General features: G+C 35.6%; 2 protein-coding genes across 2 annotated transcripts in view; one reads left to right on the forward strand and one right to left on the reverse strand.

Moving 5' to 3' along the window:
• The window catches only part of MAGI3 (membrane associated guanylate kinase, WW and PDZ domain containing 3), a 111798-nt gene extending 99189 nt beyond the window's left edge, over window positions 1-12609 (forward strand). The window contains exons 19-21 of the mRNA XM_070941577.1: window positions 1556-1699; window positions 4118-4256; window positions 8144-12609. Of these exons, the coding sequence (XP_070797678.1) occupies window positions 1556-1699; window positions 4118-4256; window positions 8144-9231 (1371 nt within the window). The 3' untranslated portion in view covers window positions 9232-12609. The remainder of the gene's footprint in view (window positions 1-1555; window positions 1700-4117; window positions 4257-8143) is intronic.
• Window positions 12610-14491: 1882 nt separating this feature from the next.
• The window catches only part of PHTF1 (putative homeodomain transcription factor 1), a 28587-nt gene continuing 26369 nt past the window's right edge, over window positions 14492-16709 (reverse strand). Inside the window, exon 18 of the mRNA XM_070939844.1 lies at window positions 14492-14674. Coding sequence (XP_070795945.1) covers window positions 14654-14674 — 21 coding nt within the window. The 3' untranslated portion in view covers window positions 14492-14653. The remainder of the gene's footprint in view (window positions 14675-16709) is intronic.

A 16709-nucleotide genomic window follows, 5' to 3' on the forward strand; every position in this document is an offset into this window, starting at 1 on the left:
TCACAGCCATTTGTTATGACTGGATATAATAAGGCATTGTCAATATATACTACCTTTATTGTCAGTCTAATATCAGTGCACTTTAATTATTTTATCTAGGTTTCTAAGAGTTTTTCTTCCAGATAGCTGGCATCTCTTTATTTTACTTAAGTCACTATCCCTTGAAATGCCTTTGTAGTCTCTCATTTCCCTTTCAAAAAAATTTTCTAAAGTCATTTTCACACTTCCAGCTATCAAGATGACATCATCAGCACATCTGTGGTAATTAATGTTTCTTGTAGTAACTTTAATTCCAGTTTCTCTTGCTAATATGCATGCTTTATTTTGCATATAAGTTAAATGAATAAGGTGATAGTGTGTCTCATTGGCATGCTCCTTCCCCATTTTTGAGCCAGTTAGTTCCATATTCTAACTCTTCCTGATCATAACACAAACTTTTAGGTAGTAGGTGGGGTTAGGGTTAGGGTTACCTTCCAACTTGGGGGGAAGGTGGTCATCTTCTAACATTGTCCTGCTTATGAATATCTGTTTTTCTTGGCAGAATACTGGAGTAGTTTATCATTTCCTTCTTCAATGAATCATATTTTTCAGGGAGAATACACTTTCAGCACTATAAGTCATAATATCTTTAGGATGCAAAAGCCTTCACCTCTATGGAGTATTAGTTCTTGAAGATGGCATTCAATCTGTTGAATTCAATTCAATCCAATCCAATCTGTTTTGTTAGTATTTCTAACATGGTATATATCAGTTTCTTAATGTATTTGAAATTTTAAAAGATATCAGCGAAATATGTAGAGAGCATACCTCAAGATAATCCTGAGATTCTGTTAATTATTTTCATGGGGAAAAAATGATACTTTGGTAGATAGATACCATGGAATTTGATCATTACAAATCAGTCTCCATTTTCTTTTTGTTATGCATTGAAATTTTAATGTGTAATATTTAGTAGAAAAAATGAGTGCCATTATCTCCCATCAGTTTTCAGTATTCTAAATGTCCATGTGTAACAAAGAAAAAAATGAGTAAGTTGTTATCAAAGACATCAACCAGGATTTTTGAACTGAATTTTTGCTCATGCTTCAGTTATGGAAAAGCATAAAGGGCCAGATTTATATCCTTTCGGAACAGCAAGTGATAGCTTTCTAAAATTTACAGAGTCGTAGTGATTAGAATGCAGTACTGCAGGCTAATTTTGCTCACTGCCAGGAGTTCGATCCTGACTGGCCCAAGATTGGCTCAGCCTTCCATCCTTCCAAGATCAGTAAAACCAGGACCCAGATTGTTGGGGGCAGTATGCTGACTCTGTAAACTGCTTAGAGAGGGCTGTAAAGCACTATTAAGGGGTATGTGCTATTGCTATTGCCACAGGAAAAGTAGAATTTACATGTGGAATTAATACAGATATTACTATAATGTCAAACATATCAAATGTCATTACATTAATAATTGCATACAATTTCTTTGAATTTAAGAAATTGATTTTTTTCTAACGAAGAGTTGAAAGTCTTTCCCGGTATAATTTTAATTTGTATATCTATTATTTGCACAGAATCCTGGTTGTTATCCGGTAGAACTGGAGAGAGGTCCTCGTGGCTTTGGATTTAGCCTTCGTGGTGGAAAAGAGTATAACATGGGGCTATTTATTCTTCGACTAGCTGAGGAAGGACCTGCCATTAAAGATGGGAGAATTCATGTAAGTATGTATTAGACCTAGTTGGTTAGATCACCTATTGTTTTTAAAAGCTAATTTAATATTAATTTGATATTTTAAATATCAAATATTAAATATTTATTCTATATGTAAGTATTGATACTGTTCTCTGCCATTTTTATTAAATGTGAATTTATGCAATTATTTTCAGGCAATTATTTTGTACTCTATACTCATGTTTACTCTAACCCAGCTTTGGCAATAGGAAGAGACAATTCTTGAGACAGAAATATTTAAATGAACTAACGCTGGTCATGAAAATTAAATTATATTTTTTTGTGGAAAGGTCCTATCTAACAAAACGTAAATATCTAACCTTTCACAGCAAATTCACTGGAACATAGTCACCATTTTAAAATATCTGCTCTAATATGGAAGGAAAAGTGAGATAGTAATCAAACTCAAGGATTGCATTGGAATTTTACCCAGATCTCTTATGTTCAGTCCATATAATAAGAGTATTTAAGAGTGTAATGCATTTAATACATTTTAGTATTCATGCTTATTGAGTGTAGCCCCACATTGGAACAAAAGTAGTACACTGCACACCAAAACAACTAAACACGATAACAGTTTTTTCTCGAATGCCATCACTCTGCTAAACAAATAATTCCCTCAACACTGTCAAACTATTCACTAAGTCTGCACTACTATTAATTTTGCAATCGTACCTATCACCCATCTCCTCCCACTTATGACTGTATGACTGTAATCTTGTTGCTGGTATCCTTACAATTTATATTGACCATTTCCTAATATGATTCGATTGCTTAGTTGTACCCTATGACTATCATTAAGTGTTGTACCTTATGATTCTTGACGAATGTATCTTTTCTTTTATGCACACTGAGAGCGCATGCACCAAGACAAATTCCTTGTGTGTCCAATCACACTTGGCCAATAAAGAATTCTATGTTCTATTCTATGTATATGTTAAGCATACAATAAAACATGCTTTTTTTCTCCTTTAACATCTTAATGAAGTTCAGGAAAAAACCTGTTTTCTGGAAATTTTTTTCTTTCTTGTTCAGCTACAAGAAACAGCTTGTTTCATCTATCTGAACTAGATGCTCCTCTGTAGAGATCTCAGATCTGCTAATGCCATTGCAAATAATTGGTTAGTCATCTTTCTTAGGAATGTGCTTCACGTTTTTTTGGCCCATGTGGTATTCATATTTCTGGGGGCTCATATAATGATCAGACATAGTACAGTACTTCAGCACTCATAGTACCTCAGTATTCATCGTTAATGGGTTCCAGGAGCTGCATTGAGTACCAAAAACAATGAGTACCAAACAATTTTTTCCCATAAGGAATAATGTAGTGAGTCATAAGGCAGCCAAAACTGACAAGTTCTAGTTTATGTGTCGAGTACCAAACAAACCGGAACAAAATTTTTGCATCAAAATGTGTTGAGTACCAAATGTGATGAGTTTCAAAGCAGTTGAAACCACTGTATAGACAAGAACCATAATACAACAAACATTAGTGCTAAAATGTTCTTTTTATTGTTTTGTAAGAGCACATCAGCATCAGAACCTTAGTGTTAAGTTTGCAATCACGTGAGCAGCCTTAGCTAAGGAAATAGAAATTACTGATAGGAAAATAAATAGAATTTAATGTGATAGTTCTCGGACTGAGGATTACATTTCAAGTTTGTAATCTCAATAGTTTAGAAGTGTTGGGAGTCTGATTTTTCACTTTTTCCCCGCTGAGCTGTAGAGCTGAACAGCAGCTTAGTTTCACATTTTAACATTTAATTCTTTTTTATATTTAGTGGACAGTGTTTTATAAAGAGAAAATAGAGCCTAAGACGAAGTTTTGGAACTGACATTTAACTAGCCTCTTAGACCCCACTAATTCATATTTTTGTTGGATACTGTCCTATCCCCAGTGCTGTTTTCCAAAGTTTTTTCTCTCTCTTTCTAGAATCCCATCTTTTTCAAAAACACTTCCCAAATTCTCTGAATGCCATAATAAATGGGAAGAATGTATGCATATTTCCTTCTGTTACGTATTTATTCTAGCCATATGGAATATTACCCATACTTTCACATTAGTTTTTATAGGTATATAGATTGCCATTTATACAGTCTGTAGATCATCTCCAACCTCATAGCTAGCCTATATCGCCATTCAGCAGCCTTACATCAGTTACAATTCTTAAAGCTTGAATCTTTTTGAATTATCTGGAGAGTAACTGAGTGGTCTGGTGAGGATCAAGTTTATATTAAGAAATAAGTGTTGTTATGGATTACTCTAATATTTGTGATAATGTCAGTATTATTAACTGGGTTTCAATTAAGTATAACATAAGGTAGAATGTTAAAGTAAGTGTAAACAAAATGCTAACAAGGAAAATAACTTTTTACAACTTAATGAAGATGCTTTTCTCCTCAGGTTGGTGACCAGATTGTTGAAATCAATGGTGAACCGACACAAGGAATCACCCATACACGAGCCATTGAATTGATTCAGTCTGGAGGAAACAAAGTTCTACTCCTTTTGCGACCAGGGACTGGATTAATACCAGACCATGGTATGATGGGACCCCAACTATTGAGTGTATGAACTACAACTGATTTATTCAGCACAGTACAGATGTATTTATTGCTAATTTGAATAACTAGATGTTCAAACCCTAGAAAATTATAAATGACCTATTTAAATATTTACTTACAAGTTGGATTTCACCTTGTAGCTACTGTTTTCCAGAGAGCTTACAGTGACAGCTAAAGTAATTCAATAATAATAAAAGTTAAAATTGTGCAGTGTAAATTTATTGCAACTCACAACTTGATGTATATTTCAGAAATACCCTGAATGTATATAGATCACAATAAGAATGTAAGAGCACAGGAAAGTAAGGTTGCCTAAAAGACCACAATATATAGAGGTAAAGATGCTACTTGAGGAAAGCATGCAATAATTGGAACCGTAACCCTAACCTCCTGCCAGAAGCCATCTATCCCACTTCACTTAGCAAGCATCTGGGCAATGGGCTGAAAAGTTTATCTCAATCCCAGAGTATATGTAGGAGGTGAACTTTGATTTTAAATGTTCACTTAAAATTTACAGTTGCAAGAAAAAGTATGTGAACCCCTTGGGATTACGTGGAGTTTTGCATGAATTGGTCATAAAACGTGCTCTGAACTTCATCTAAGTCACAACAATAGAAAAACACAGTCTGCTTAAAATAATACTACACAAATATTAGATGTTGCCATGGTTTAATTGAACATAACATGTAAACATTCACAGTGCAGGGAGGAAAAAGTATGTGAACTTTTGGACTTAATAACTGGTTGACCCTCCTTTGGCAGCAATAACCTCAACCAAACGTTTCCTGTAGTTGCAGATCAGAACTGCACAACTATCTGGAGTAATTTTGGACCGCTCCTCTTCACAAAACTGTTTCAGTGTAGCAATATTCTTGGGATGTCTGGTGTGAATTGCTCTCTTAAGGTCATGCCACAGCATTTCAATCGGGTTGAGGTCAGGACTCTGACTGGGCCACTCCAGAAGGCGTATTCTGTGCTGTTGAAGCCATTTTTTTGTTGAATTACTTGTATGCTTTGGGTCATTGTCCTGTTGCCTCACCCATCCTCTGCGGAGCTTCAGTTGGCGGACAGATGGTCGTACGTTTTCCTGCAAAATGTCTTGATAAATTCTGGAATTCATTTTCCCATCAATGACAACAATCCGTCCAGGCCCTGAGGCCGCAAAGCAGCTCCAAACCCTGATGCTCCCTCCGCCATGTTTTACAGTGGGGATGAGGTTTTGATGTTGGTATGCTGTGCCTTTTTTTCTCCACACATAGTGTTGTGTGTTCTTCCCAAACAACTCAATTTTGGTTTCATCTGTCCACAGTATATTTTGCCAGTAGTGCTGTGGAACATCCAGGTGCTCTTTTGCAAACTTCAAACGTGCTGCAATATTTATTTTGGACAGCAATGACTTCCTCCGTGGTGTCTTCCTATGTACTCCATTCTTATTTAATGTTTTCCTTATTGTAGATGTGTCAACAAAAATGTTAGCATGTGCCAGAGATTTCTGTAGGTCTTTAGCTGACACTCTAGGATTCTTTACCTCATGAAGCATTCTGCGCTGTGCTCTTGCAGTCATTTTTACAGGACGACCACGCCTAGGGAGAGTAGCAACAGTGCTAAACTTTCTCCATTTGTAGACAGTCTGTCTTACCATGGACACATAAACATCAAGGCTTTTGGAGATATTTTTCTAACCCTTTCCAGCTTCATGCAAGTCAACAATTCTTGATCGTAGGTCTTCTTAGAGCTCTTTTCTGCGAGGCATGATTCACATCAGACAGTGCTCCTTGAAACCAGTAAACCCAAAACAGGTGTGTTTTTAAAGGACAGGACAGCTGTTAGCAACACATCCAATATCATCACACTGATTGGAGTCAAGGTTGGCTCACTCCTGGCTCCAATTAGCTCTTGGAGAAGTCATTAAGCTAAGGGCTTACATACTTTTTCCTCCCTGCACTGTGAATGTTTACATGTTATGTTCAATTAAACCATGGCAACATCTAATGTTTGTGTAGTATTATTTTAAGCAGACTGTTTTTCTATTATTGTGACTTAGATGAAGTTCAGAGCACGTTTTATGACCAATTCATGCAAAACTCCACGTAATCCCAAGGGGTTCACATACTTTTTCTTGCAACTGTATTTATTTATTATTTATTTACTGCCCATCTTGTATCAAAACAACTTTGGGTGGCTTAAATCTTGCTTTTCCACTTTAAAAGCACTCAAAGCTGTGTTAGGTACTGGGTACTTTAAGAAAAAGGGTAGTATGATCTTCTCAACATACAATTTATGTTGTCAGACAGATTTCCCACTGCTGATGCAGAAAAGCATATACATATAGCTAGAAAACAAGTTTTATTGTGTCTTCTCTCTGCTTATTACACCAATAAAAAGCTAATCGGCTGTCTCTTCTCTTTTGTCTGCTTTGTATGCTCTTATTAGAACAATTAGATTTTATAAAGTATACATTAAAAAGAGCAAAACCACCCCATACTAATCTTAAGATTTCTCCAAATCAGATTTTTGTTAACCTGTTATCTTCCAGGTACATTGGAGATAATGACATCATCTCTAGTGAGAATTCTTAATATACCTCTACTGGTAGGGAATTCAAGGAGTTGTAGTCTCCAATGGATCTGGAAGGCCCTGAATTGTAGTAGGCTGTCCTAAATTCTTTTGATAGGATGCTGAATTTGGAAATATCCAAGTCAGCTGAGATACTATCCTCCCTCATATTCTTACACTCTGCTTGTAATTATATATTTCTTTTACTCTTTGCTGTGATTTTTGGTATATAGTCTTGGGCTTTTTCTCTTCCTCCCTCAGGTTTGGCTCCTTCCAGCTTGTGTTCCTACGTGAAAACTGAGCAGCATTAAAGCTTTCAGGGCTTTCTTTGGTCTTTCCTTAAACTTGGTAAATCGGCATGTATTGTGATTAGCCACTTTTTATTTGTTTTGAATAATAGTTTTTCACTCAGCTAGTTTAAATTTGACATGAGTTGTGATAAGTGTAGGCCACAAGTAACACAGAGGAATCAATTTTAGAGGTCCTTAATTCCACATACTCTAGGTCATTATCCAAGGAATAGAAATGATACAAGCCACCTGCTATAACAATCACTTTTTCCAGCACACCACATACTATTGATGTATCTTTGAGTAAAGTTCCTGCTTACTTCAGCATCACTGTTATGCTTTGTCTCCTTTTTTGTCAGTCCTACTTTTTGAAAATCAGAAAATGAAATTCTAATTCTGGCACATAAACGAGATGCAATGTCATTTCTCTCCTCTCTCAACTTGAAAAGTTGGTGAAGAAGAGAACTAAGTATCTAGTGGCTATCCTTTATGCAGCTAAACTGTTTAATTTAGTCAGGATTTGTGCCATATTGGCCATATTTGGGATTTGATTGGCTCTACATGATTGTAGTTCTGAGAATAATCCACACAGTGCTACAAAATGAAAATCAGTGGTAAATAAATTAAAATGAACTAATGGATAAGGAGAACAAAGTATATATTCTGAGAATAAAACCATCTACAAGAGAAAGAAATACTGTTTTAATTGTCATACAGAAAAAGTATAACTGAAATTGACTAAAATGTGGTTTCAGAGATTTCCTGTTGCAAGAGAAAGAATTGAGACATAGAAACCAGGTTTCCAGAAGGAATAGTTATCCTGTATTATAGGGTACTATATTTTATCATACATTATATTATACATTTAAAATCTAAATTTTCTTATAACATACTTAAATATAGTGGTTTCTTATAGTAATAAGTTTTTGCATATTTCAATCATAATTGGAAGGGTTTTAGAGATTGATAATATCTTTTTATTGTTTTGCTCTTATACATTATTTTTTATTTTGATATAGGTGGTCTGGATAGTTTTAATCCAGTATCCTCAAGTGTAACCCATGGTGAACAGACTTCACTTCCCTCATCATTACATTCTGCTTACACATCTGAAGCATCTCATTTGTCAGAATCAGAAGCTCTAATGAAATTTCAGATGTCTGAGAAACTAGAAAAACTGAAGAACACTGTGCCTGAAAAGAAAAGCACTTTAATGGAAAACCATTTGGAGATAAAGAAAACAGTTTGTCCACAAAGGCAAGTGAACAACTGGGACCACACTTTCATTCCAGATAATAAAGTGATGCACAGTACTGCACAATTAGCATTGGGCAATGCAGCCAGTAAAAGCCAATCAGCTAGTCCCCAGAAGTTGAGCAATAGTCCTTCCAGAGATCATAATCAACTTCCATTCGATAAATCTAAGAAAAGTGAAACTAAACATCTAGATGAGAATTGCTTAGACCACTTAAAAAAACCAAAAAGAAATGAAAGTGGTAATCTGGGAATCTTTGAGAATGCTGATATAGAGAAAATCCTGGCCAAGGGGAAAAGAGACCAGTCTGTCAGTCCCCAAAAAGATCCAAAGAGAGAGAGAAGCAGAGAAAAACTGAACATAGACTTTCAAAGCAAAACAGCTGCTAATGATACAAGTTCTAGTAGGCTGCTAAAAACTGAAAAGGTAAAATTAGGAGTCACAAAGGAAATAACAAAGCCAAATTTATCTACAAATAACTCAAAATATCCTTCAGAGATACAGTACACCAAGGTAGGAGAACAGTTTCTCTCACTTTCTAAGACTAATCAGCCTGGAAAGAAAATCTTGGAAGATGAGAATATGAAAAGTTCTAAGCAATTTCAGAAGTCAGGTTTTCCTGATGATTCATTCATTTCTGTGGATAAAAACTCTAGACTTGAAGCAGATGAGCCTCTTTTCCTGAACAAACTTACAGATAACTTGGAGCTAGCTGATAAAACCAAAGACGATGGAATGTCCAAATCCGAGAGCAGTTCTCCGGTAAAGAAAACAATAGTTCCTGGACCTTGGAAAGTACCAAGTACAAGTCGTGTCACAAAAGCAATGGGTCTGACTAACAAACGGGTTTGATTGACCAACTTTTTTAAGAACACATTTTAATCAGGTTTTTAAATGTAGTCATTAAACTTTTTCCCAAAAAACTCATATTTTTTTTAGACACTGTGACAGAATGGAAAGTACATTTGATTTGATCTTTTATTAGGCTGCATGAAGGACCTTTTCAGATTGCATATCAGAAACTCTTCAAAAGCTGTTGTCCTTTTGTCTCCTTTGAAGATGGTGTCCTGCTGCTCCTGATGTTGCACTGCTAAGATTTTCTGATAGTATTGTATGTTAATGAACATTATTTAATGCCTATTATTAGTGGATCATAAGTCACTACTTGTTCTTGTGCCAAGTTATCTACTGTAGCCCATTGAATCTTTTCCTGCATTTTCCACTGCCACAGAAAAGGATTTTGTTTAAAATGGGTATTTACTCAGGCATGCTGCATGTTTACATAGGGAATACTTCTAAGTTCTCACAGCTAAAGTAAAGGCAGGGTGGGTGTGATTTTCTTGACACTGAGGAGTCAGAAAGTTAACATACACTGTTGCCTTTTTCACAGTTTTTTTCTTCCCTTCCCAAATTTCTCAATCTGCAAAATAACTGTAAAAAAGACAGTAGGCCTTTATCAATAAATATATGACACCTTGCTATTTTATTCTATAGTGATTTTATTATTTTATCTGTGATACAAATTGAATCTTAGAATTGAGCAGTTTGGAAATCACATTTAATGGGATGAGATTAGGAAAGCACATGTGTCAAGCACATAAATTATTTCCTGATACTTATTATAACACATATTAAAATTAGAAATTAAACATGCAATGGCTGCATATGCTGCTTAGCTTTCTGTCATGCTATTTGTCAGAATTTCCATCTGTTGTTGGTTGTTTTTTGGGTTAATGCTGGCGAAATACTTGAACATTTGTTGCCTTGCTCGAACATTTTAAAATCTTAAATCCCAGCGAGCAAAATAAATTAGAATTTACCCACCAAAGTAAAATTCTTAAGTATTGTCCTTGTGCCTATTAAAGAAGCCTGTTACACTGGCTTCCAAGTTTGTACATAAAAAGTACTTCCAAATTTAAAAGATCTCTCTGAAATTTCTCACTGCTTGTGCATGATTATCATAATGGGAGGAATGTTATGGGTAGAGCACATTAATTCTTCAGGCGTGTAGGTCATTGGAGTGGCAACCTCTAGAACAACGAACTCTTGTAATTTTTAAAAAACCATTCTGGCAATGAATGGTTTCCTTTGAATGGATTTGAATGAAAGGCAGTGGTCAGTTAAGAAAAATAAAAATACATTTTTACAGATCTTAACAGTTGACATGGATAACTTAAATAATTTTTATTTGAGTGTGTGCACACATATGGGTATGTATTTAAGATGTTTAAAGTCTTTATTGAATTGCTCTCTTCCAAGTTCCTCATGCTTTTCGGATGAGCCATTTTGTATTAATTTTTCTTTTATCAGAGTACATATTCATTTTTCTACTGAAGGTATTTTTTCTCCCCTTTTTGTCGTCCTCTATCTTTAGTTTTGTAGTTATCATAAAATGCTAGTTTTGTACCTGCTATAGTCGAACAACTATTTTCTGTGATGTCTATAATTGTTTTATATTGGTTAGGCAAGTTTGCTTTTCTTCATACTTTGGGGAAGCCTAAACGAAATATCAGTACCATAGTCCTCAAACTAGCAGCAGACATGTAATTGTGCACATCTGTTTGATATTGCTTCTAACTATTCTGATACTAAGAGTCTCCCTTTTGTAGTAGTGAAATTGGTGTTCTTATTTCACTATTTTAAACAGAAAAAGTGTAAGCCTCCTATTTCTTGCACCATAGCATTAAATTCCATGCTAGCAAGCTTCTTCTCACCAGTAAAATTACAAATTCTGTCTAGGCAGAATATTTTGTATATGCCTAGATTTGCAATTTAACATATTATCTCACTTGCTAGCAGCCGAGGGCTTTAGAGATGTTGTTTTCAGAAGATTTTTGGTTTGTATTCAGATTTAGATGGCTGACATACAGTTCTCCTAGTCTCTGATTTATTTGCTTTGAATGCTTTAGAAGTCATAGAAATAGATGGGGGAGAGACTCTAGGTCTTTGGTAATTTCGTATAATCTCAAAAAGGGACTGATTTTTGAGAGAGATTAAACTGCTGTGAAACTGCCCGCCCCCTTCTACCCACCGCATGATTTGGAACTGTTTTCAAAGAGAATATAGCCTGCCACTTTGGAAGTGCTAGTGTTGCTTGCCGATGGTCTTCCTCTTGTGCTGATCCTATTAGCCCAATTTATCAGAAGCAATCAGACCAATAACACATGATATATCAGCATGCCAGTCAACTATTAAAAAGCTATGGACTTTCCAGAAAGAACTGTTAGTGACTATGAGATCGACTAATGAAAAGGTTTAGCCCTAAAGCAAACACAGATTCAATAGGTTAAAGTCATTGAAGCTATTTGGACCCACAGGTATAAAAAATACAGAAAACAAAAGAGTTCAAAGGCTACTTATTATTCATCATCCTACAACCAGATATGACATTCACATAAACCATGGAAGAATGTGAGTTTACCAGTCTGCAAAATCCATATGTAATAGCTCTGAACAAAAGTTCTAAGACTCATTTTACTTAGATATATGATAGAGCTTAAGACTCATTCAATAATATTCTCCCCATTAGTTTATTGATTCCCGTTTCTTGAAAATAGTTTGTACAATAGCTCAAATTACAGTTCAGATACAGTTGAATTAAAAACTCTATTCCTTAGACATCTGAGTATTTCTATTGGAATGAAGTACTAAGACAAATCAGTTGTAGAAGACATCAACTTTTTTTAAAAAAATTGTCATCTGATACAGCTTTTAATGTGTATTAATTGTGTGCTCTTATCATTTACAAACTCGAGTTACTGTAGGAAGTATATGCAAATATTGTAGAATATTACTGTGAAAATATTAAATATCTGAGTTAGACTATGTAAATTAATTTGACAAATATCATAAGGCAACCTTCAAAAGGTTCTATATATTTTGTCACAAAATAATATTGAATGAAAACTGCAGAAATATCAAAATAATAAAACTGAAATAACTTTATTTTCCAACTATCCAGATATTGTTTATCCATTTAATGATGTGACCTATTTTGTTGTCTTCTGTTTGATGTGAGCCCTTTTTTCCAGAAACTTTGTATTTAACTTGATAATAATGATTTAGCAATGTGGCCTTGGAATGTTCAGAAAATATGGTTGTATTGGATGTAAATGTTTTATTTTGTACAGCACCTTTATATATTCACTTCTCAGATTCTGATTAGAAAGATCTGTAAATCACTCATTATTTTTTATATAGATACATTAAAAAGAACATCTGATTTAATAACTTTGATTCTTTGTTACCCCTCTTAATGAAAACCTTTCTCCTCTTGGTCTGTAAATTAGAATACCATTAGACAATGTATGATTTCTACTGCACCAGTGGACTCTCTTCCATGCTTTTAATTGAATACTCTGCTGGTATCTTTAGTTGTGGATACAGACACTTCCAGATGAACATTGCTCTCCAGCTATTTATTATTTCACAGAACGGCTACTCTGAACACAGAGAGACTGTGATAATTTAAGATTACAGAGAGCAGTTAATTTAGAAGAGTTTCCAAGACACTCCTCTGCAACTGTCTTGGGAAGACTTGGGAATGGCATTTGGGAGGAAGTAGCAGGGGCAGGCTACAGTAAGGATACATGTAGGAACAATTTGGAGACAACTGTAAAGAGTGTACTGAGAGATAAGGGAAATTGATCTGTTAATAGGAAAATATGGATTGTAGGATTCTTTTGGAGAAAAAAAATTAAGCACTTTGATTCTAGATCAGATGAGCTGGAAGTATGTGGGGAACTTTATAAGGTTGACCAGAAATAAAAGAATGGATTTGCATTTTTGGTTTTTACATCATCCTTACTGTGATTGAGGCTTTTCCAAAAATCACTAACAGTTTGCCATTCTATGATCTTTGTGACATCACATGCATGTACAAAAGGGATGGAGCTTTTGATACAATGCGGCTTAATTCTGCAGACATCTCTGTATGAATCTACAGCTAGCAATAAATACTTGCAAGCTTATCCTTTTCACTGGAAAAAACCCACAGCATCACTGGCTTCTCTCTTGACTTTTTTTATTTCTCTTTACTAACATTTAATCTCAAATACTATCATACAACTTCCTTCAGCAGCTTACAAGAATGCCAATAATAGTTTATATATAATACAGAATGTTCTAAAGGTATTGCCTTCAGAAAAAAACATGGATTGTTTGAAAAAGAAAACCTATTGCATAAATGTTAATGATAGCAGCCAAACTTTGATAACTCTTTTTACAGGCCCATTAATACTGTGAATTTAGAAACATAACAGATAGAAAAAAACATATATGTATAAACTGATTTGTGGAGGTGGAAGACGGAATACACATTTAAGAAAATGTTATATATCCACAGTTCGAACAATTGGAGAAGGAATGTAAACCTTTTAAATAAAACTTTACAGTAAAAAAATTCAGAACCAACCCAGTTGTCACGCTAACTGCTAGCAATTAACAATATTATCTAACCCAGCAAAAACACGAGTTTCCAATTGCTTTGTGTAAATCATCGATAGCATATCAACATTTTAATTCTATCATGGATAGACTGCCTGCTAATTCAGATCATTATTTGGAGAATTCTAATAGTATCTTTAAATTAAATCCCCATGGTGTGTGGCAGATCTACTCTTAGCCATCTTCTGTTATTGCTATTTTGTGTTACTGAGCAATGGAAAATTGAACTGTAAAATGGCTGAAGAGGCTTATTTGTATTTTGTGGGAATAAATTTCATTCTCCTCTCCCAGTACAGCAAAACAAGCAGGCCCAACTATCATTCAAGAAAAAACTATGACAGGCATTTTGAAATGTAAAAAGTAGGTCAACTGCAACTTACAGAAAATAGATGAGCTTGCCAGAAACAAACACCGTATTAAATTATTACTAGTAGGTACCAAATAGCAATATTCACCTTATAGTCACACTGAGTTTAGCAAGCAGTTTCAGACCAGAATAATGCTGGCTTTTTTTTTTTATTCATTTAATAAACCTTGTTGCAAGACATCTAATTTCATATTGCTTTGCTCCATAGGAGCAGCTAGTTTAACCAACTAAGATGAGCACATTAGAATTAAGTTATTTATCAAGCTTTATTTAATCATTGCTTCAAGCTGTGACCTCAGTGAAAAATTAATTCTAAATTCTTAAGAAAATGTATGAAAAATATGGCATTTTATTGATGTGAAGACTGGCATAATTAGAAAAGCACCTTCAATGGCCATGCCAATCCTATGTAGACAGCAAAGGATGTTTCTGCCCAAAACATGGGCTGCAGCATCTTCTTTCTCACGGTTTGATTTTCCATAACTAAAAAAAAGAATAAAGTAAACATTAAAATCAGAAAAGAAATATTAAACTCATGTGAAAGCCAAGTCCATTGGTGAAACTCAGGAATAAAAGTAACATCGTTGTTTTTGCTTTTCTTCCCAATATATTTATGTTACCACTTGAAAGTTAAATGCACAAAGAACAACAATGTGCATTTTATGTTTTATAAGCAAGAGTCGCAAGGTTTTAATCTGTGTGTATGTGCATTACCTCATTTTATCCTGTTTTTATTATTTTTATAAATTACTCAAGGCAACATGCATATCTAATTCTCCTTCCTCCTCCTATTTTCCCCGCAACAAACTGTGAGTTGGTTCGGTTCAGAGAGAGTGACCCAAGATGTGCCTGAGATGTGACTAAAACTCATGGTCTCCTGCTTTCTAGCATGGTGTGTTCACCACTAGATTAAACTGTGATTTTAAGAATACCTAAAGCCCTAAAAAGAAGGGACTCAGTGGCTAAAACATTGAGCTTGTTGATCAGAAGGTTGGCAGTTCAGCGGTTCAAATCCCTAGTGCCGTGTAATGGACTGAGCTGCTGTTACTTGTCCCAGCTTCTGCCAACCTAGCAGTTTAAAAGCATGTAAAAATGCAAGCAGAAAAATAGGGACCACTTTGGTGGGAAGGTAACAGCGCTCCCTGCACCTTCAGTGTTCAATCATGCCGGCCACATGATCACGGAGACATTTTCAGACAGCTCTGGCTCATTGGCTTAGAAACAGAGATGAGCACTGCCCCTAGAGCCAGAAACTACTAGCACACGTGCAGGAAAAGCTTTACCTTTTAAAGTCCTAAAAATTGGATCTCTATCAGGGATTCCTACTGCCCCAACAGCATCCTTGAAGACTTCTAACTGCACCCTAGATATTTTCTTGCAAAGAAGAATCATATACACAGTTTGCCTATGGATACATACCCAAGTTTTACTTAGATTCTTTGATACGATGCTTGTCTTATTTCACAATTTCCAAATTGTATCCCAAATACCTAAAAACTAAAAGTTATCACTCTTTGAAAATTACATGCGTCTGAAGCATGTAACTCTTATTTACCTCCTCGATGCTCCGCCACTCCACTGTATGGGTTACTTTCTTTCTCTGTCATTAGATCGACTGGGTGCCAATCAATTTTTTCCTCCACAGCTTTGTCCCGCCTTCTCCAACTGCGCATGTCCAGTCTTTTCACTCAGTCGATAGTGATCAGACTGCAGTGCCTATTTCTCTATGTTTTAAAAAGTTTATTGCGATCGCAATTTGAAGAGGGACTTTTAATTTGAAGTGATTTTTTAGCAGTGAGAATAAGCGTTCCCGGCTGGGGCGCTTTGCGTTGATGTTTACAGCGATTTATTGAAGACCTTAGGGAAGTTTAAAATTCCTCTCAGCTGATTGACGCCGCGAGCGAGGGGCGGTTTAACCGGCGCGCCGGCAAGCCGTTTTCCCTTTAAGCTCAATTTAGCGGCAGTTTCAAGTCCCTGCCTTGCCGGCAAACTTTAAACGTCAGGAGCTTGTTTCACAAAGAGTTAAGCGGCGCTTTTCAGCAGCCAAAGAGGAGCGGTTAATTTGACAGCGATCCGGCAGGATCAAAGAGCAATAGCGTCTGCATTTTAAACTGCTGTTACTTCGCCCAACCGTCTTTCTGACAGAGCGGTTAGAGGGCTATTTGGCCAGTTGTCCATCAAGTCTGGTGGAAGCTGTGTGTGGGACAGTACCAACGCATGGTCTGTGTCTTGACTCCTGACTGTGATTACCTACTATTTATTACAGGAAAGTATAACTTTATTTTTAAACTTTTAGTTTAATTTGGGGGCATTGTGTGTCTTATAATGGCAGAGGAACCAATTTCTTCTGAGTTGGATCAAAGTCCATCCCCTATTAGAGTACCTTCTCCTAAGCCAATGAGACAAAAAAAGATTAAATCTAAAACTTCAGGGCATGCTCAGCATTATGGATCCATTCAAGCAGATGGGTCTATGAGAATAACCAGACAGGATCAGCGCAGACACAATGCCTTAGAAA

This window comes from Pituophis catenifer, unplaced genomic scaffold (assembly GCF_029215685.1).
Source record: "Pituophis catenifer annectens isolate HBS135680 unplaced genomic scaffold, rPitCat1.0.hap2 SCAF_3, whole genome shotgun sequence".
Classification (NCBI taxonomy): Eukaryota; Metazoa; Chordata; class Lepidosauria; order Squamata; family Colubridae; genus Pituophis; species Pituophis catenifer.